The sequence below is a fragment of the Schistocerca piceifrons genome, chromosome 2 (assembly GCF_021461385.2).
Source record: "Schistocerca piceifrons isolate TAMUIC-IGC-003096 chromosome 2, iqSchPice1.1, whole genome shotgun sequence".
Classification (NCBI taxonomy): domain Eukaryota; kingdom Metazoa; phylum Arthropoda; class Insecta; order Orthoptera; family Acrididae; genus Schistocerca; species Schistocerca piceifrons.
Genome location: NC_060139.1, coordinates 207755874 through 207779433, shown reverse-complemented (window position 1 = coordinate 207779433; position 23560 = coordinate 207755874). Strand labels below are relative to the sequence as shown.

Below are 23560 nucleotides of genomic sequence, written 5' to 3'. Positions count from 1 at the left end.
AATGCTGGCCTATACATTTGTTATTAATGAAAGGAAGCAAATGATTTTTCTTTTGCAACAATCGGAATGATCATGCATTAAAAAAAACATTAAATTCTTTAAATTGAAATGAATGCTTGTTAGAAATTGGACAAAGATTATTGTTAGGACATTTTTTTTAAAGATTTACATGTGAGTTTACATAATGTTACTAGATATGAGCGAGGCTGCTTTTTTTACCTTATACAATAATACTCAGGCTCCGGCATCGCTGCACCGCGACCGGCCCAGCCAACATGATACACCAGACAGGACTGACAAGCGCAGACAGGCGACTGCTCGCTAGCAACAACATACTGCTACTGCTACACAGTTCGTACTGCAGTCAACACTGCTCTTTGGTCTCAGATTCTCTTATAGCTTACATATCGCAGGTAGCGCATACCTCTTACAATGTATTGAAAAATTTGACTCGTTCCACATCATTACGAAATATCGTATTCGTGATCCATGGAAATAGTATTAATGTAATCTAATCCGGTTCGCAGGTCCCTGTGATGGCGGTGTGACGCCATGCGGCACGTGCTGTGGCTGTGCGCTGTGCTGTTGTTGGCGGCCCTGCCGCGCCTCGGGAGCGCCGGCGTCGCCGCCCGCCTGACGGACGCGCCCGTCGGCGCCGACTGGCTGCCGCAGCCCGACGAGGAGCGCGACGAGGCGGACCGGCCGCGGCGCATCGTGCCCAAGTCGCTGTTCGTCGCGCCCGGCCGCCAGTCGCAGCCCTGCTCGCCGGGCTACCGCTCCGACGGCAAGGGCCGCTGCGTCAAGTTCCTCTGGGTCGACCGCAGCGTCCACCTCAGCTTCCTCATCAGCCAGCTCAACGGCCAGTTCGGCGGCGGCGGACCCGGCACCTCGGCGAGCAAGATCTCCGACGACATCAACAGGGTGGACCGCAGTCCGCTCAGGGTGACCCTCGGCATCGCCACTGAGACCATCACCACTCCCGATGCCAGTGTCGAGGGGGTCGCTGCTTGAAGCTCCGACTTATTCGGTGAACGATGTGTCGAACAGAACCCAGTGAAATAACTCACTGTTTTACAGTTGTCCACCAGTTTTACAGGCATCTCTTGTTGAGAGACGGTAACAATAATATTCTTCCAGCAGTAGTCACAAATTGCTGCTGAACTCTAGTCCACATTTAATTTATAGACGACGACACTTTGACAGTGTTCGTGTGTATAGAAAAGAAAAGTTTAATGACCAGTCAAAAGTATTACAGACTGAATGCAATGATACAATCATGTCATACACTGTAAGGCACAATAGTTCCGGCTTTTAAATATATAGTCTTAGATAAATAATAATTTATATATATATATATATATATATATATATATATATATATATATATTAAACACAGATAGCTGACAGATAAAAAAGCGACTATCTATCAGAACATATAAAACATGGGAGAAAATGCAGTAGCATTCTTCTCGATAATTCTAATTTCATCAGTATTGTCAATATGGTGCTTCTGTTTCTTAGGTCCACTAGTCAGTCGTTTCTCATCATTCAAGAGAGTGAAACCTGTTTTCTTACTGTATGGAACATATTCATTTCTTAGTAATTAAGTTTCTTTATTTTATAATGTGTTGTTATATTTAATTATGTTTTGAAATAAAAGTTTTCTTTATTATTTCTTAATCATAATAATTTACAAGCAGCTAAAATTTTTCTCTACATATGAATTTAAAATAAGAACTAAGTTGATAACAAAACAATAAAATTGTGTTTAAATCCATAACAGATTCCTTTGCCATTGTTTGTCTCCTTTATTAAGCTAAACAATACTCTCGCTTTTGGTGAACAAAATTTATTACTCCTTAAACAGTTTTGGGTTTCGTGCTCAGTAATCCATTGGTTTCCTTGAAGTTCGGTGTAATATGATCAAGGGAGCAGAAAGTGTCCCATGTAATAATATACTACCAGTTTTGGAATAACTCATTACTTTGAAAGTACTGATTGTGCAAAAGCGAGAACTAACAATAATGTGTCGTGCTCAACCGCGGTAGTGCAGTGGGATACTGCCCCTCAAAGATTTAGGCATTTTAATTGCATCATCACAATACATATAATCGCTAGTAAAATTCGTCGGAAATAATCCATCACAATTCTGGGAAGAATAGTGATATCCGCACTACAACACTAGAGGAAAAAAATTACTTTAATAACCCGTTATTTAAGCTGCCGCTGTCTCTCAAAGGAGCTCAGAATACACCAACAAAAACTTTTGATTATTTTCTCACTAACATGAAAATTGTCATATAGGTAGTAAAGCAATTCTTAAACGTAACTCCCAGTCATTTCTTCTGGACAAATCTTTCTGTCTCACTGACGACTTTTTTTGTTTCAGAAATGTAATGTGTAAAAAAAATTAGTTTTAAGTGCAGTTGCATGAGTAGGACTGAAAAATAACATGGTCATTAACGTTAAATATTGGGCAGTGTGCCTTTTACAAACTTGTAAATGGTCAGCACAGATATATTGTTTTGATAGCCTACAAATGGACAGTTTCCACATGATTTGGTTGGAGAAAAGACCATAACCATCTTCCTCTGTCATTCATTTCTCACTACGCTAATGCTGTGTCTTTGATGACATCAGTTTCGACGAGACAACTCTAATCTTTACTCTTTTCGCCAGTGAGCTTTTACCGAGACACTCGAACGAACAGTGAACACACAGCTTCTTGAATTTTGGAACGTAATATTCGTTACATGAAATGCAATGTTAAACTTAGTTCGTTCGAGGAACCATATTTGCATATTTACTTATCGGTACATCCTAGACACTGTCAAATCTTGTTCTGTATTGCATAAAAGTGTAATTTGGTCAATACATAACTACTTTTTAGTAATAAATTCTACTTTGTATTGCATAAAAGTAAAATTTCTTCAATCCTTAAATAATTTTTAGTAAGAAATTATATCAGAACAAGTCATCAAACTACATAAAGAATTTTCTTTGTTTTAAAATACCAAGGCGGTTATTTGCTATTACTAATAATTTTTATTTAGTTTATATTGAACAAAGAGATGACTGTGGCTGCCTTTATCTGAGGTATTAACATTTTGCATCGATGTGTAAGACGATATCACTTAGACTTTTTTTAAAAAAAAAAAAGGAAATTTTTGCAAACTCATTACTTTACGGCATTCTGGTTGTTTTACACGGACGTATCTGAATGTTCTAGCGTTAGCCGACATTAACATTGTGAAAATACAGTTATCGTCCTTTAAATAAACAAGGTGATTCTATAACAGTTTTTTACTTTAAATACGGGGTGTTCAAAAAATCTCCCCACAGTGCCATATGATTAGCCGCGCGTGCGTTTTGATTTTTCTCCTGCCTGGGTTTTTCAACGAAACAATAAACGCACAACGATACTGCAGTGATATTCTATACCCATTCATAGGAGAACTTGTGTTAAGTGGAATACTGAACAGTTATTTTCAACAAGATGGTGCAACCGCGCATACAGCTCGCGTTTCAATGTCACTACCTGCTGATGTTTTCGATGATCGCATAATTTCACACGGACTTTGGCCTCCACGATCGCCTGACCTAACACCACCTAACTTTTTCTACTGGGGTCCAGCGAAAGCAACTGTCTATAAAAACAGTCCAAAATCCATCGATGAATTGAAAATTGCAATTTTCACTTTCACTGCTACTGTTACAGAAGAAATGTTACAACTTGTGTTTGGAAACATGATTAGACGAATTGAATTGTGTATTCGACAACAGGGGGGACACTTTCAACATTTAATGTGAAAATCTGTAAGTAAAAATGAATATTCAATAAAATAATAACTTGCATTTCACTGAGTTTCATTTCGGTATATTCATGGCGGCATACGGCACGCGCGGCTAACAATCACACGGCACTGCGCAGAGACTTATTGAACACCCCGTGTAAATGCTATGAACCACGACCTAAAAGAACGTCTCTAGTCTCTAAGCAGAGAGCATAGCCTGGTCAGTTTCTTGCCGAGAAGAATGCGACGACAACGAGAGAAGAGGTAAAACGGAATGCAGAACCCCATCAACGAGTATCGCTCAAATTCTTAAACCCAAATTTCTATTTGCTCATACTTGTCTTCGTAAAAAAATTAAGTAAAAGCTGGAGAGCTTCTCTCTTCCTGTGTGTGTGTGAAATTAAGTTACTTCCTTATTCATATGCAATCATAAAATGTAAAATCCAGGTCTGTTGTTATTTGAGTTTATACAATATTGTACAAAACATGAGGACGACGGTAACATCCTCGTAATGTGTCACTGCCATAACACAGCTCGATGAAATGTAGACTGTAAATGTCATTTCTGGAAACCCTGTAGAAATCAACATGGATTCCGGAAACAGCGATCGTGTGAGACCCAACTCGCTTTATTTGTTCCTGAGACCCAGAAAATATTAGATACAGGCTCCCAGATAGATACCATTTTCCTTGACTTCCGGAAGGCGTTCGATACAGTTCCGCACTATCGCCTGACAAACAAAGTAAGAGCCTACGGAATATCAGACCAGCCCTGTGGCTAATTTGAAGAGTTTTTAGCAAACAGAAAACAGCATGTTGTTCTCAATGGAGAGACGTCTACAGACGTTAAAGTAACCTCTGGCGTGCCACAGGGGAGTGTTATGGGACCATTGCTTTTCATAATATATATAAATGACCTAGTAGATAGTATCGGAAGTTCCATGCGGCTTTTCGCGGATGGTGCTGTAGTATACAGAGAAGTTGCAGCATTAGAAAATTGTAGCGAAATGCAGGAAGATCTGCAGCGGATAGGCACGTGGTGCAGGGTGTGGCGACTGACCCTTAACATACACAAATGTAATGTATTGCGAATACATAGAAAGAAGGATCCTTTATTGTATGATTGTATGATAGCGGAACAAACTCTGGTAGCAGTTACCTCTGTAAAATATCTGGGAATATGCGTACGGAGCGATTTGAAGTGGAATAATCATATAAAATTAATTGTTGGTAAGGCAGGTGCCAGGTTGAGATTCATTGCGAGAGACCTTAGAAAATGTAGTCTATCAATAAAGGAGGTGGCTTACAAAACACTCGTTCGACCTATACTTGAGTAATGCTCATCAGTGTGGGATCCGTACCAGGTCGGGTTGACAGAGGAGATAGAGAAGGTCCAAAGAAGAGCGGCGCGTTTCGTCACAGGGTTATTTGGTAAGCGTGATAGCGTTACGGAGATGTTTAGCAAACTTAAGTGGCAGACTCTGCAAGAGAGGCGCTCTGCATCGCGGTGTAGCTTGCTGTCCAGGTTTCGAGAGGGTGCGTTTCTGGATGAGGTATCGAATATATTGCTTCCCCCTACTTATACCTCCCGAGGAGATCACGAATGTAAAATTAGAGAGATCCGAGCGCGCACGGAGGCTTTCCGGCGGTCGTTCTTCCCGCGAACCATACACGACTGGAACAGGAAAGGGAGGTAACGACAGTGGCACGTAGAGTGCCCTCCGCCACACACCGTTGGGTGGCATGCGGAATATAAATGTAGATGTAGATGAAAAAACTGCTACAGTACAGCACAGAAGGCTGGCACTTTTATTCAAAGAAAATAATTACATTGAAGGCACAGCAGTTCGTGGCTGTCCCCCGGACGTAACAAAATCGGCACACTGTTCTTAACAGGGTGTGATCATTCGGACGCCGTGCATGCTCTGCCACGTGCTCCCATGTCGGCCACAAGGTAGGTACGGAGTTGCTGTGGGAGGGCGTGTCATTCTTCCACCAGTACGGTTGACAACGGCTGTATGGTCGTTGGTGCATGTGGACGTACTGCAGTACATCTCTCCAACGCATTGCTCACGGGCTCATTGGGATTTAAGTCCATTCTGCGAAAATCCTCTCGTTCCAAAGAGCTCCTCCACCTGCCCTGTTCGATGCGTCGCGCACTTGCATCTATAAAAATGTCCGCCCCTGGTAACTGAGTGTGGTCAGCGCGACGGAATGTCATACCTAACGGCCCGGGTTCGATTCCCGGCTGGCTCGGAGGTTTTCTCCTCTCAGGGACTGGGTGTTGTGTTGTCCTTATCATCATCATTTCATCCCCATCGAAACGCAAGTCTCCGACGTGGCGTCAACTCGAAACACTTTCACCAGGCGACCGGTCTACCCGATGGGAGGCCCTAGCCACACGACATTTCCATTTATAAAAATGAAGTCAGGGACGAAAGCATTCCTGAAAAGATGCACACATAGAATGTGTACAGCATTACAGTAACGTTGACCGGTGACTACACAGTGTTCATTGTAAGTCAGTGTGCACGTGAAACATTATGCTTCCCCACACCATAACATCTGGACCATCAAAACTTTCATGTTTGACAATGCCGGACGTAACCTCACATGGCGAGAGGTTGGAACACGTAAAGCACCCAGGAACACTGTCGAAGATGATCGTTTTGACGGACCAAGTTGCAGAGCATGTATTTCCGTCCGTGGCGATCACTCATCTGCTAAGAACCATGACGGGCCTTTTGTATTGTCCACGAGAGCATCATGAATCACGGTGATTTCAGCGTAATTATGTTCTTTGAATAAAACTGTCACTTCTCCTCTGCTCGTTGGTTGTTTCTTTCAGTTACACTATGTGATCAAAAGTATCCGAACACCTGGCAGAATATGACTTACAAGTTCGTGGCGCCCTCCATCGGTAATGCTGGAATTCAATATTGTGTTGGGCCACCCGTAGCCTCGATGACAGCTTCCACTCTCGCAGGCATACGTTCATCCGGTGCTGGAAGGTTTCTTGGTGAATGGCAGCCCATTCCTCACGGAGTGCTGCACTGAGGAGAGGTATCGATGTCTAGGATTCAGGTCAGGACTCTGTGTAGGCCAGTCCACTACACGGATTTTGTTGTCGTGTAACCACTCCGCCACAGGCCGTGCATTATGAACAGGTGCTCAATCGTGATGAAAGATGCAGTCGCCATCCCCGAATTGCCCTTCAACAGTGGGAAGCAAGAAGGTGCTTAAAACATCAATGTAGGCCTTTGCTGTGATAGTGCCACGCAAAACAACAAGGGGTGCAAGCCCCCTCCATGAAAAACACGACTACACCATAACACCACCACCTCTGAATTTTATTGTTGGCACTCTATACACTGGCAGATGATGTTCACCGCGCATTCGCCATTCCCATACCCTGCCATCGGATTGCCACATTGTGTATCGTGATTCGTCACTCCACACAACGTTTTTCCACTGTTCAATCGTCCAATGATTACGTTCCTTACACAAACGAGTCGTCGCTTATGAGCAGACCATGAAATCCAAATTTTCTCACCTGCTGCGTAACTGTTATAGTACTTGCAGTGGATCATGATGCAGTTTGCAATTCTTGTGTGATCGTCTGCCTATTATACATTACGACCCTCTTCAACTGTCGGCGGTCTCTGTCAGTCAACAGACGAGGTCGGCCTGCACGCTTTTGTGCTGTACGTGCCCCTTCACGTTTCCACTTCACTATCACATCGGAAACAATGGACCTAGGGATGATTAGGAGTGTGGGAATCTCGCATACAGACGCATGACATAAGTGAAACCCAATCACCTGATCTTGTTCGAAGTTCATGATCTCCGCGGAGCGCGCCATTGTGCTCTCTCACGATGTCTAATGACTACTGAGGTCGCTGATATGGAGTAACTCGCAGTATGTGGCAGCGCAATGCACCTAATATGAAAAACGTATGTTTTTGGTGGTGTCCGGATGCTTTTGATCACATAGTGTACCTTCTCTACTACACAATAACAGTTATTTCAATGAATGGACCACGTTGCACCTCAAAGAAAACGTTCTATTTACACAATGTTTATACAGATTTAGAAAACATCGTTCTTGTGAAACACAACTTGCTCTTTACTCATGCGAAGTGTTGACTGCTGCTGACAAGGGATTTCAAATTGATTCCGTATTTCTAGATTTCCGTAAGGCTTTTGCCACTGTACCACACAAGCGGCTTGTAGTGAAACTGCGTGCTCATGGAATATTGTTCAGTTGTATGACTGGATTCGTGATTTCCTGTGAGAGAGGTCAAAGTTCACAGTAACTGACGGAAAGCCATTGAGTAAAGCAGAAGTTGTTTCTGGCATTCCCCAGGGTAGTGTCATAGGCCCTTCCTGGGACTCATCTCTAAACGATTTAGCAGACAACCCGTGCAGGAGTCTTAGGTTGTTTGCAGATGACGCTGTCGTTTATCGACTAGTAAAGTCATCAGAAGATCAAAACGAATTGCAAAAGAATTTATAAAAGATATCTGTATGGTACGAAAATTGGCAACTGACTCTGAATAACAAAAAGTGTGACGTCATGAGTGCTAAAAGAAATCAGTTACACGCTAAATCAGTCAAATCTAAGGGCCGTAAATTCAACTGAATACCTAGGAATTACAATTACGAACAACTTAAATTGGAAGGAACACGTAGAAAATGTTGTGGGGAAGGCTAACCAAAGACTGCGTTTTATAGGCAGGACGACTTAGAAAATGTACCAGATCTACTAAAGCGACAGTCAACACTACGCTTGTCCGTCCTGTTTTAAAATACTGCTGCGCGCTATGGAATCCTTACCAGATAGGATTGACGGAGTACATCGAGAAAGTTCAAAGAAGGGCAGCACGTTTAGTATTATCGCGAAATAGAGGAGAGAGTGTCACTGAAATGATACAGGATTTGGGGTGGACATCATTAAAACAAGGGCGTTTATCGTTGCGGCGGAATCTTCCCGCGAAATTTCAATCACATGCTTTCTTCTCCGAATGCGAAAATATTTTGTTGACGTCGACCTACAAAGGCAGAAACGATCACCATAACAAAACAAGGGAGGTCAGAGCTCGTACCGAAAGATATAGGTGTTCGTTTTATCCTCGCGCTGTACGAGATTGGAATAATAGAGAATTATTGTGAAGGTGTTCGATGAACCCTCTGCCAGGCACTTAAATGTGATTTGCAGAGTATCTATGTAGATGTAGATCCAGCTATGTTATTTGGTAGTAACACGTCTTGCCAAAGTTATTTTCGTCCGTTAGTTTTGCACGACCAGAGTATCCAGGGACTTTAGAAAGTAGCATACACGTCGCAAGATGAGACCTTTTGTGCCTCAAATTAGATTACAAAAGTCAGTGTCTTCGTCGCTTAGTATTTTATTAAAATGTTTCACCAGTTCCTCTTTCCAGGCATCATCAGATCTAAAAATTTACCAGCGACACTAAGGCGTGTATTCAGTACATAACTAAGCACCTACTTGAAGCTCTTAAATTTTTAGATCTTATTACCGTTGCAAAGCCGAAATTGGTAATCAATTTTAATAAGACACAAATGAATGAAAGGCATTATCATAGTGGGCACTGATTTAAATCAATGAGGAAAGTTGAAAATTTGAACCAGACCGGGATTCGAACCCGGGTGTCCTGCTCACTAGGCAGATGCGCTGACCATACAGCCATCCGGACACACTAATCACCACAGCTACAAAGGTTGCACGAAGACACCTCTAGTCGGACCCAAATTCCCATCCACTGCAGGATCAAATTGGTGTCTGTTCCTTCAGACATTTCTGAAAGAACAGACACCATATATTCAACTACAACGAGGATGGCCAATGATTCCATCAGTGCAGACGCACACCAAGCTCTAACTCTTGCGGGAATCGGCAAAATGCTACGAGTAATGAGGATAATGTGCAAGTCGCACTACTTCGGTAATGTAGATAAGTTGAGAATTTGGACCTTCAGTCTCTGGCATCCATCCGTGCAGGTGAGGCGTCGACTTCTTCTATAACTCCAGCCTTGCCTTCTCTGGTGAAATGGTGAGCTTCTCGGATGTCCTCAGGAAGCTTTCGCGAGCTCAGCCCTTGCTGTAGTGGATTATGTCCGTGCAGTGCAAGGGCACTGTTCTGTTCCATTTCAGTCTCTCCTTGTTGGCAGCCACTGCTCTGTGTACCCATGGTGGCGCTATTCCAGCCAGGTAGTAGAGCTTACCTGTTGGGGTAGGTCTTAAGCAACTTGTGATCAACCTGCAGGTTTCGTTGAGAGTAATGTCTACTTGTTTGGCATGAGATGACCTGTACCAGACTGGGGAAACATAATCGGCAATTGAAAACCACAGTGCCATTGCAGAAGAGCCAATAGTTCGTGGATGTGAGTCCCACTGTGTTCCAACTAGTTTGCGAATTAAGTTGTTTCGAGTGGAAATTTTCATTTTGGTATTCTTGCAGTGAGTTTTTAATGCCATAGTTCAGTCGAGAGTGACTCCCAAGTATTTAGGGGCGTGATGATGCTGGAGTTGGATGCCTGACCATTCAATATGTAGCTCATGATTAGCTTCCCTGTTCCTTAAATGAAAGGCACAAACTTGTGTCTTCGTAGGGTTTGCTCTGAGTTGGTTCCGATTGTAGTAGCTTGACAGTGTTCTAAGTGCTGTTGTCAGGTTTCTTTTTGTTAGGTTTCTTTCCACTCTTTCAAAGCATTAGCTCTGCGTAGCAAGGGCTACGTCATCTGCATACTAGAATCTCCTTGTGCCTGGGGTCAATGGCTGGTCGTTGGTATAGATGTTGAAGAGAAGTGGAGCCAAGACGCTTCCCTGAGGTAGACCATTTTTCTGCGCTCTCCAGCGACTGCGTTGTCCTTGAAATTCAACGAAAAACCTGCGGTTTTGGAGGAGGGTGCTGATTAGTCTGACGAAGTGGACGTTCTTGATCATATTGTATAGTTTTACATGGAGTAACCGATGATGGACAGTATCATACGCTGCTGTGAGATCCACGAAGACCACGCCCGTTACTTTTCGGGTTTCAAAACCATCCTCTATAAACTGAGTGAGATTCAAAGGTTGCCCTGTACAGCTTCTGTTTGGTCGAAATCCTGTTTGTTCGGGTATGAGAAGAGGGTCTATTACTGGTAGGGTTCTATTTCAGAATCATACGTTCGAACAATTTATAACGGTGACTCAAAAGGCTAACTGGTCTGAAATTCTTGGGATGATTTGCTTCCTTTCCAGGTTTCAGAAGAGCTATCACCCTACTCTTTCGCCAGATCTTTTGTATGTGACACTGGTTCACGCAGTTGTTGAAAAGCTGCAGCATCCATTTTCTTGTTGCTGGGCCGAAATTCTTGATTTTCTCCATGCCGGATGCTTTACCAGTTTTGTTCTCCTTAATAGTCTTGTTTAATTCAGATCTCTCGAATGAGGGTCAGATCCCTTGTTTGTTCTTGGGCCTCTTGGTGTACTTTTGGCACTTTGATTCTATGGCTTCCTTTCCCATTCACGAGCAGTTGGTGTGCTATATGGTCCGCAGTGATGTTGCAGTGTGCTGTCGATCTGGTTGGGTCATTATTGAGGCTTCTCAATAATCTCCACGCTTTATGGCTGTTCCTGATTAGATCAAGTTCTTCTGTAGTTTTAACCCAAGAATTCTTTTTGGATTCTTTCAGAGACGTAATAAGTTTATTCCCAGCCGCCAGCGTTGCCTCGTCGAATGGATCAACCACATATACAGTTTTAATAAAATATTATTTGATCATGATATTGACTGTGTGCAAATGAAATGGCGTGGGAGCTGGAAAGATACTCCAAATATGAAGTACGCGGAACAGTACCATCCTTGTGGGCAAAACGCCTAAACTGCGCACATATTCACCAGGAAATTCCGGCGGTATGTGGGCCAAATGTACTGCCGCATTCATTCATAGAGAAATGGTGTCACTAATCTGAGCAAGGGCACACATACGTGGGTCATGATGATCGGGAAGGAAGGCCATCGACACCGGCCACAGACAGCAACGTCCAGGCAATCAAGGAAGAACATCTGGGGAGGAAAGAAATTTTCCAACAGTGAGGATGTTCACACAGCAATTCTCGGACAGCTGCAAGCGGCGGTTTTCTATCGTCGACGAATTCAACAATTAGTAGAATGTTCCCAGTGTTGTTTACAGAGATTTGGTGGCTATATTAAATTATAAAGTTATGTATGCGTGATACTTTGAAGTGTAGTACAGCTATCACTAAAACTTACTTGGCCTGCCATAGTAATATGTAACTTACTTTTTGAATTGCCCTAGGCTTCAAAGAGATGAATTACACTGTATCTGACTTCAAGTTTCAGCTATAATCTAATACGTTAAAACAAATGTGTAAAAATGTAAAGAATTATCTATAATTCATATCTCAGTGACCTATAGTAAACATATGTAAAGAATACGAAGCGCCACATGCGAATAGCTGAGAGTATTCGAATCAAGCCGACTACAAACGTCTCGAGATGGGGTGTAGGGACCTTGGTCACTCAGTTCGCAGCGTCTACCAGGATGGTAGGAGTATACACTGGATTCGGTAGTCAGACAGCCGGCACAAATATGGGCATATGTAGGTGGGACCCGGCGATTCAGTTTCAGTGACATATATGTTGAGAAAGAAACGTGTAAAAATTAACTGTAACCATATTTGTGAGTGTTCTGTGTGCGACTGTATATCTCTAAAGCAAAAATAGAATTCTGTTCATGTGTAAACAACATGTTTCCGATACTTGGTTTTATCTTCAGGTGATCTCCAAAACAGCTTTCATGCAGCCATCTACTTTTCCTTTACAAATATTGCTACGTGGTAAGTTACAGCTCGCAGTTAAGTAAATATGGAAATACATCCCCAAATTTGTCAGAAAATATACACTCAAAGACAAAAAAAGGACGATCTAGTGTTTTTTTCAACGCAAAAAGGGCGCCATTCCTTAAACATGAAGAAGACCCCTGTACCGTAGCAGCACCTCCTCACTATTGGTGCCACACTATGCCAGGCATTCGGCAAACCCAAATCCTTCTATCGGATTGCTGCACGGTAGGGACAGGAAAAAAATCGTTGTATTTTTGTAGTCAAGGCCAAGCGACGTTGAGGTGACACAAACAGCGACGCCGCTGGGTAGTGGATGAGTGCAAATGAGTGATGTGGAGTGACGAAACACGCCGTACCTAGAGGCAGGAAAATTTCGAGAAAACGACAGCGCGAAAAATAGCTCGAAATTGGCAGTTTTTAGCAAAATACCAAAACTGGTAAATGGTAGGTGTTGAATATTGAAACTGCTTTTTGCCTTCTTTTTTCCTAAAGACTGAGGTTCGTCTACAATCTTGAAATGACAATTTATTTCCCGCGTATAGAACTTGCCAAAAAAATAACACAGAAATTGACAAAAAATAGGACAGAAATTGCCGAAAAACTAACGAATTTGGCAATAAACACACCGAAATTGGCAAAAATATAACAGCGATATTGTAAAAGAAACCACTGAATCCGGGAAACATTTTATACTAACTTAGCAATGGAAAAACTGATTCTGGCGAAAAATCAAGACCGAAACCGGCAACACGAAAGTAACACCGAATCCGGCAACAAAAAAGTAACACTGAATCTAGCAAAAAAGTAATACTGGTTTGACAAAAAATAATTCGACTTTTACAAACAGTAACACCGAAGTTGGCAAAAATAATACCTAAATTGACAAAAAATAACACAAAAATTGGCAAAACATTATACTGAAATTAGCAAAAAATTATCATCGAATTTAGCAAAAATAATGCAGAAATTGGCAAAAAATAGCACCAAAATTAAACTGGCAAAAACATTAAAATTGGCAAAAACTAATTTTGCAAACAAAATAGCACTGAATGTGTCAAAAAATAGCACGGAAGTTAGCAACAAATAACACCGAATTCCGCGAAAGATGGTACCAAGGCTGGCAAAAAATGACACCGAATGATGTTTCGATGCCAAGTAACATACCTCGAAGAAACTTCGACCATATATATAAAGATCTGTTACAGTATAGCACAGGTAACTGAAATAAGGCGAACACAAATGATACTTTTATTCAGTGACAATAATCACACTGATGTCACTACGATTTATGATGGTTCAAAATGGTTCAAATGGCTCTGAGCACTATGGAACTTATTCAGTGACAATAATCACACTGATGTCACTACGATTTATGATGGTTCAAAATGGTTCAAATGGCTCTGAGCACTATGGAACTTAACATCTGAGGTCATCAGTCCCCTAGAACTTAGAACTACTTAAACCTAACTAACCTAAGGACATCACACGCATCCATGCCCGAGGCAGGATTCGAACCTGCGACCGTTGCGGTCGCGCGGTTCCAGACTGAAGCGCCTAGAACCGCTCGGCCGCTCCGGGCGGCCCATGATGGTTCCCTGGACATTACAAAAGGCAGGACATGGCTCTTAATAGGGTGTTTCATCAACATGGATGGCAATACATACTCTGTGACGTCCTCCCATGATGGACACAAGGTTGGTAAGGGTTTTGTGGCAGGACGTTCCATTTCTCCAACAACGTGCTTGACAACTGCCGATTGGTCTTTATTGCCTGTGGGCGTACTGCAGTACTTCTCACCACAGCTTCCCACACGCGCCTCATGGAATTTAAGTCTGGGGGAACAGAGAGACCAGTCCAGCAACGAATATCGGCTCGTTCCAAGAGCTCCTCAACCTGTGCTGTTTGATGCGACCGCGCATTGTCATCCATACAAATGAAACCAGGGCCGAAGGCTCCATGAAAAGAAGTTCATGGGGAACGAATACAGTGACACATTAACGTTGACCAGTGAGTGTATCGTTTTGAAAGATTTGGAGGACAGTACACCCATGCAACGCCGTGCTTGCCCGCACCATAATATCTGACGACCAGAAGTATCATGTTCGACAATGTTCCTCGTTGCGTTACGTGTTCCCACATCTCGCCGTATCAAGGTAGATCTAGCACTGTCGAACATGATCGTTTTGGTGGACCAGGTTTTACGATGTGGGGAGTCAAAATGTTGCATGTGCATACCGACCTCCAAATCTCTCAACACGGTACATTCACTAGTCACTGATACTGACGCTAGACACTGTAATCCTTGCCCATTTGCTTCTTTCCAGGGGCATTCGGCACAAACCCTTTTTAAGGATGACGCTGTACGGCCGTATGGAAGAGAACAAGTGGAGGAGTCTCGGAACGACAGAATATTCGGCGAATGGACTATTCTGTCCGATCCCCCGACTTAAGTCCCATCGAGTACGTATTGCAGAATGTCCACATACACCAATGACCATTCAGCAGCAGTCATACACGTTGTTGGAGAAACGGTAACGTACTGCGACAAGAATCCAAACTAACGCTACGGCCAGCCTTGGAGCACGTTGCAGACCGTGCACTGCCATCCTTGCTGATGGCACACATTAAGAACCGTTTCCCGCCTTCCAGTGGACCATCACGAATCGCTGTGACTTCAGTAACACTATTGTCACTGAATTAATCTGTCATTCCTGTTCGTCGCACTGCGTATTTCTCTGTTATGTGCTGTACTATACTGTAGCATTTCTTTATATGTATGGAGCTAGTTTCATCGATCTATCTGACTTGGCAGCGACTTATCACGAGAGAGTTACTTTCATCCTTAACCTTTACACACCTATGTATTCAAGTAGTCAAACAAAATTGTTAAGGCTTTCGTGGCCACTTGTTGACAAACTGCCTTCTGTCTCGGGTTCTTCGGCCGACGTTCATCTAATGATTTTACTGATGTTTCGCCACCACAAGTGACTGGCATTGTCAAAGCTTCACCCTCCATTGCCGGTGGTGAACTGGAGCCGAGCTCGCGGCCGCAGACTAAATGTACCTGGCGCGCCAACGTCCGAGGGCTTCTCCGCGGTCATTTCCGGCGCGGTTCTCCTCTTGCTGCCTGCGACGGTCTTTCGCTGCAGTTCGGGAAGCCAGGATCCGTTTACCTTAAGGCTCTCCTCCTTCTCGTTGAAGGTGTTCGCGTGTTTTTGTATTTCTAGAGCTTCTCTGAACAAGCGCGTGTGACAGTGCTTCTCTACAGCCAGAACTTCCGTGTCGGCGAATTTTATTACGTGGTCGGTCTCACTCAGTGCGTGCTCTGCCACGGCCGATTTCTCCACTTGCCCCAGCCTGCAATGTCGCTTATGTTCTTTGATCCCAGCCTTGATTGACCGTCCAGTCATTCCGACATAAACTTTTCCGCATGTGCATGGTATACAGTATATTCCCGACATTGCAAGTGGGTCCCTTTTCTCCTTTGCCGATCTAAGACACTCTTTGGTCTTCCTTGACAAAGAACATAAGCGACATTGCAGGTGGGGCAAGTGGCGAAATCGGCCGTGGCAGAGCACGCACTGAATGAGACCGACCACGCAATAAAATTCGCCGACACGGAAGTTCTGGCTGTAGAGAAGCACTGTCACACGCGCTTGTTCAGAGAAGCTGTAGAAATACAAAACACGCGAACAGGTTCAACAAGAAAGAGGAAAGCCTTAAGGTAAACGGATCCTGGCTTCCCGTATTGCAGCGAACGACCGTCGCAGGTAGCAAGAGGAGAACCGCACCGGAAATGACCGAGGAGAAGCACTCGGACGTTGGCGCGCCAGGTACATATAGTCTGCGGCCGCGAGCTACGAGTACATAGAGCACACGAACATCGAGTTCCCTGTACTTGAAAAACTAGAGGCTACGGCCGTCAGGGTCAAGTTCAACGGAGCTTACACAGTACTAATATCGGTCTACAACACACCTAGGAACATCAGCACCCGAGATATCAGCTCACGAATCAACATAGCACCGCTAGTAATCGCCGCTGGTGATCTAAACACCAAACACCCCGACTGGAATTGACGTACACGAAACGCCAACGGCAAAAAACTATACGAACATGCACTAGATAGAAACTACATCACACTTGCACCGGTTGAACCGACTTATACTCCTTACCAAAGGAATCATAGGGCAGACGTGCTAGACATGGCCCTCATGAAGGGCATAACAGTAACTCTCAACCTTGAGGTTGTAAACGATCTGCCCTCAAACCACACGCCTGTAATACTACACACGGAAGAAACACTGCAGAACAACGAACCACGCAGGATACTGAACTACAAGCGCGCGAATTTGTTCAAGGAAACGCTTGATAGTCGTATTCCTGAAACTCACGAGATTACATAAGCAGAATATATCGAAGCGGCTGTTGTAGCTCTCACCACTGCTGTCCAAGACGCAATGGCTGGCGCCATACCAATTTGGCCACCACAACATCACTCAGCGGCGCTGCCTCAGGAGATACTGAAAACTATCTCATTGAAAAACCGTCTCAGGAGATATTGGCAGAGGACCCGGCACTCGCTGTATAGGCACGATACCAGGCTCCCGGGAATCATACGGGAAAAAATACGTACATTTAAGAACACTCAATGGGATCAAAAACTCGCTGGGATGGATACCACACGTCCTGGAGTGTGGCAGCAAGCCCGACACTTCACCAGGGAAAAACACTACATCCCAACGCTACAGGGTCCGGACGGCCGCGCCTACTCCGCGGAGGAGAAGGCGGAGCTCATGGCCACCACACTAGCAGCGTCTTTCACGCCGAACCTGGCTCCTTCCGACCCAACGTTCACACTTGAAACTAACCAGGTGGCTACACAGCTTGTAGCCCAGCCAGCGCGCACCGAAATCAGACGCACAACAACAAATGAAATCACATGGGTTATTATGCACTCCACCCCTAGGAAAGCCCCTGGTCACGATGGCATTCAGAACCGCGTACTCCAGGAGCTCACGGTCGAAGCCATAGAATATCTCACCTACATTACGAATGCCATCCTCAAACACCAACATTTCCCTGCCTGTTGGAAGGTGGCCAAAGTCCTGATGTTCAGGAAGACAGGGAACGACCACTCCCTCTCACAAAATTACCGAACCACCAGCCTGCTGAGCGCGCTCAGTAAGGTTGTTGAGAAGGTGATTCTAAAACGATTCACTCGGCTTTGCATTAACAATGACACCCTGCGCCCCGAGCAATTGGGATTCAGGAACCACCACTCGACAACACAACTACTACTGAGAGTCGGCTACAACACGAACAAAGCAACTGGGTCAGTGTTCCTTAACATCGAGAAAGCTTTCGATCGTTTCTGGCACAATGGCCTCATCCGCAAACTCACGGACGCTGGGTTCCCCGACGGACTCGTATGTCTCGCACACTCATACCTCACCAACAGAAGTTTCAACACTGACATTCAGGGTAAACAATCGACACGACATATTATCCAAGCAGGGGTACCCCAAGGTAGCATCCTAGGGCCCCTCCTGTTTAATCTCTACGTTAATGATATTCCAACGACACAAAACACGACTCTTGCCATCTACGCGGATGACACAGCCATCCTTGCGCAAGACTGGAAACCGTCAGACATTAATAAAAGACTACAGACAGTTCTCAGAACTGTCGAGCCTTGGTTGGAGAAGTGGCGTATTAAAGTAAACGTTGACAAGTGCGAGGCAGTTCTGTTCACTCGCAGGCCGAAATTACTGCGAAAACACCAAAATTGCAGACCAATAACACTACATGCAAGCCCAATACGCTTCACCGCGAAAGTCAGATACCTCGGTGTTTGGCTAGACCGGAAGCTTACGTGGGGGGACCACATACAACACATGACCAAGAGGGCAAACGCGAGGCTCAAACAACTCTATCCAATGCTCAACAGGAATAGTACACTGAATAGGAGGGTCTCTAGGACATTATACATGACACTGATTAGACCGCTGATGACATACGCAGCTCCTGTCTGGGGATACGCAGCGTCCACACATCTGGACCGCCTCCAGAAAATACAGAACAAGGTATTACGCATCATAAGCAATGCTCCCCGTTACACGTGGACAGCGGACCTTCACCGAGAATACCGACTGGAGACTCTCCAGGAGGTATTCAAAAAACTCTCCACACGACTGTACAAGAAATCAAGTCACCCGAACAATCCTCACATCCTACACCTGGGCAACTACGACCACAACCGTAGATGGAAACACAAGCGCCCAAAGACACTCCTTAGGGACTAACCATCTATGGTAACTTCGTAACTACGCAAACGTCTAAATGAGGCGAGCCCCTGCACATTAGCCACTGACTAGCTTTCTAGCTGAGCCTCTGCCATAAGCCGGCCGGAGTGGCCGTGCGGTTCTAGGCGCTTCAGTCTGGAACCGAGCGACCGCTACGGTCGCAGGTTCGAATCCTGCCTCGGGCATGGATGTGTGTGATGTCCTTAGGTTAGTTAGGTTTAATTAGTTCTAAGTTCTAGGCGACTGATGACCTCAGAAGTTAAGTCGCATAGTGCTCAGAGCCGTTTGAATCATTTTGAACCTCTGCCATAACTGGCAATCGCAGGGAAGCCGCACACGACACACAAACAAACCCCCAACACATATCACACTGCCAGTTCCTTAGAGGACCATCGAAATGACGAACCTAAAACGAGATGGGTATGTTACAGGAGCAGCAGCAGCAGCGCTCACCTCCTCGACAGGACTGATCATTCTACGACAATCTGGCATTGCTTCTATGGTACTGATGCATGATACCCAACCACTAACATAACCTTACCTTGCACGATCTGTCGCAGATAGCAAGAAACCGCTACTGCCCTTACTACCCAACCTGACACTGTCGCAGAGGTTTTTTTCCCTTGGCACTTGTCTTGGCAGTTTTTTCCCCTCTGCCCTTTAAACCTCTCTTCTTTCAAGCTTGATTCTGTCAAGCTTCTTCGACCACTTCTATCACCCAGATGCGCCCGTATTAATGGGTAATCTTACCCAGACGTACGGATAACATCGCAGTTCCTCGCTCCTGCGATCTCCTCGATTCTAAATACTAACAATGCAGAGGTGACAGTAGACCTTTTGAGTTGGTCACCATGCTTATGCAACCGTGGAGGGGCTCACACCTAAAAAAAAAAAAAAGCTCGGGTTCAGTTCACCACCGGCAATGGAGGGTGAAGCTTTGACAATGCCAGCCATTCGTGCTGGCAAAACGTCAGTAAAATCATTAGATGAACGTCGGTAGAAGAACCCTAACATGTGGTAACTCGCCAACAACCTTCTGCCATGCACTACACAGCGGTTTGCAGAGTACGTATGTGGATATTCGCGTAGAAAATCGATAGAATCGTGGCACAGCATAACATTAAACGTGAGTATAGGTACGGTGAAAGATGACTTGGGGATCCATACACCGGGTGCCTAGTCTATTCCATGCAAATCAGCCAAATGCTTGCAACGGACAGACTTTGCGTGCAGTCGAAGAAAGGTGCCAGGAGCACAGGAGACGCACTGAACTCACCCAACCCAAAAACTGCAGTTGCGGAACGCTTTATACCCACATGGGACTCTGTTAAATACAAGTAAACCGAAATGCCAAGACAAATCTCGCCATTTTGGGATTGTGAGGTTGTTGAGGGATGAATAATCGACCTTGTTTTCACTCTCAGAAAAGCGTGGGACGCAGCGTTAAGCCAACAGAAGTCATGCCGAACGAGGGCGACTTCGGGGCCGGACGGGTGCTGCAGAAGCTGCCGAATCGGTCTTCGTGCCCAACTTCCGGTGACTACTCTTCCTCCTCCCCCCCCCCTCCCCTCTCCATGGCCACAATAGTACATCCGCCATTGCATGGGGTCAAGTAGAAGTTTAGAAAGTGTATTTTTTGCGCAAACATACGCTTTTTCTTAAATGGCACATTAGAATGTGAGTGTTGTTTGTTGCAGGAGTCTAGTGAGATCCGTTTACGAGATATTGTATTTTGAAAAGTTTCCCCGCTGACACAAATGCTACCGGAGGTAGCACACACTAAAGAATACCAAAAGGGCATCCACTAGTTACGTGGATTCTGCCCAGTAACGAGGCAACTGATCACATAGATCGTGCTCAAAAAGACACAGGTTGCAGCAATACATGCTTCCAGACTAGTATGGACCAACTGCTGCATACGTGCTAGCATTTCAGCCGAGATGACCGAGAATGCTGCAGTAATACAACTTTGCTTATCTTCGGGTGTCGTTGGTATGTCTTCGTAGACAGCATGTACAGGGTGTTACAAAAAGGTACGGCCAAACTTTCAGGAAACATTCCTCACACACAAAGAAAGAAAATATGTTATGTGGACATGTGTCCGGAAACGCTTACTTTCCATGTTAGAGCTCATTTTATTACTTCTCTTCAAATCACATTAATCATGGAATGGAAACACACAGCAACAGAACGCACCAGCGTGACTTCAAACACTTTGTTACAGGAAATGTTCAAAATGTCCTCCGTTAGCGAGGATACATGCATCCACTCTCCGTCGCATGGAATCCCTCATGCGCTGATGCAGCCCTGGAGAATGGCGTATTGTATCACAGCCGTCCACAATACGAGCACAAAGAGTCTCTACATTTGGTACCGGGGTTGCGTAGACAAGAGCTTTCAAATGCCCCCATAAATGAAAGTCAAGAGGGTTGAGGTCAGGAGAGCGTGGAGGCCATGGAATTGGTCCGCCTCTACCAATCCATCGGTCACCAAATCTGTTGTTGAGAAGCGTACGAACACTTCGACTGAAATGTGCAGGAGCTCCATCGTGCATGAACCACATGTTGTGTCGTACTTGTAAAGGCACATGTTCTAGCAGCACAGGTAGAGTATCCCGTACGAAATCATGATAACGTGCTCCATTGAGCGTTGGCGGAAGAACATACTGACGAAACTAAAATGAGCTCTAACATGGAAATTAAGCGTTTCCGGACACATGTCCACATAACATCTTTTCTTTATTTGTGTGTGAGGAATGTTTCCCGAAAGTTTTGGGGTACCTTTTTTTAACACCCTGTATAAGCTTTTCATACAGAAAAAAGTCTACAGGCGTCAAATCTGGGGAATGGCCTGGCCAAGGTACAGCTCCTCTGTGTCCAATCCAACGATTTTGTGTACTTCGAGCACTATGAGCTGGACAGCCATCATGTTGGCACCACAGGTTCCTCCTAGTCAACACAGGAACGTCTTCTAGCATCCGTGGAAGATGGTCTGTTAGGAGGCTACGATACTTAAGCGCATTCGGTGTTCACTATATGAAAAATGGGTCTATGAGCTGATCGTTCACTATCCCATAGCATACATTTACACTCCATGGACGCTGACGTTCCACTTGACCACTGGGTATTGTCAACAGACCAATAGTGCATGTTCGAGCGGTTTACCTGGCCATGATTGGTAAATGTAGCTTCACCACTTCACATGATACACCTGGAGTACCCTGCCTTAATACGCATTAGATAAGTTAGCACCATTCTCATGATTATTTGCATGCAGCTTTTGATGGTGAGAGATGTGATATGTGTGGAATCCGTATTGGTGGAGAATGCACAGGATACTTGTCTGACTCATGCCACTTTCTAGTGCGATTGCGGGGGAGCTAACGTGCGGATTAACTGCAACAGCAGCAACAACATTAATTGTTCCCTCTTCTGTCGTCTCCTGCTTCCTAGTGTTACGTTGCCTATATGTTACATTACTATTTTCACGTAACTGGTTGAAGAGGTTGATAAATAATTTCCGAGATGGTTCACGTCTATTGGGATATCTTGCCACATGCACCACACAAGAACGAATTGCATTATTCCTACACTCTTCTTACACCAGCATGTTGGCGAATTTTGCATTGGTAAATCCCATCGTCCACTCACGACCTACTGCTTTGCACTGTCACACACTAACTGGCTAGCAAGTCGCAGTGCACTCGAGATACACACAAGCACACTATAAACAAACGTGACAACGTCATACCTAGTAAAAACGCATGTTGAATGGCTAAAAAAAGTGTCAGTATGGAAATTCTCAAAATACAACTCACACTAGAATCCTGCAGCGAAATCATTGCCATACTAATTAACCCTACTTTTAGTTTGCTAATGTCAACAGGCATTGTTCCATTTAAAAAGTATATTTCTGCACAAAATATAAACTTTTTTTAGTATAATTACAGTCTGTTTATTGGCTAAAAATACGAACACTTGATATCAATCTATTCTGTTAAAACTGCATGTCAATAGCACTTTCCATTTCCGCAATATTTACGGTCCAAATTTTAGGTGATTCACCCAGTACATCGGCCACAACGTAGCTAACCTTAGCATACAAAATAAAATACCTCAGAGTGTACGTCGACAAATATCTGAACTTGTCCATGTTAGGCATTTGGCCTCACGAGGCTGCATGAACCTCATTCCAGACTTCCCTACTGCAAGCTACCCCTTCCTTCCTAAGAAGGAAATATTCCAGAATTCGAATCGAGAACAGCTGCCAACATGAGTAACGTAGAAGTAAATATCCTCGGAGTAGTGAAATACCTTAAATCACTCAATAGAAGCAAGTCTTCTGGTCTAGACTGTATACCAGTTAGGTTCCTTTCGGAGTATGCTGATGCATTAGCTCTATAAGTAACAATCATATACGACCGTTCGCTCCACGAAAGATCCGTACCCAAAGACTGGAAAGTTGCACAGGTCACACCAATATTCAAGAAAGTTAGTAGGAGTAATCCACTAAATTATAGGCCCATATCGTTAACGTCCATATGCAGCAGGATTTTAGAACATACGTTGTGTTCGAACATTATGAATTACCTC

The 23560-nt window shown here is 44.4% G+C and overlaps 1 protein-coding gene across 1 annotated transcript in view; it reads left to right on the top strand.

The window, feature by feature from the left end:
- Window positions 1-1691, top strand: part of LOC124777037 — a 107711-nt gene extending 106020 nt beyond the window's left edge. Inside the window, exon 2 of the mRNA XM_047252303.1 lies at window positions 528-1691. Coding sequence (XP_047108259.1) covers window positions 553-1011 — 459 coding nt within the window. The 5' untranslated portion in view covers window positions 528-552 and the 3' untranslated portion in view covers window positions 1012-1691. The remainder of the gene's footprint in view (window positions 1-527) is intronic.
- Window positions 1692-23560: the final 21869 nt, after the last annotated feature.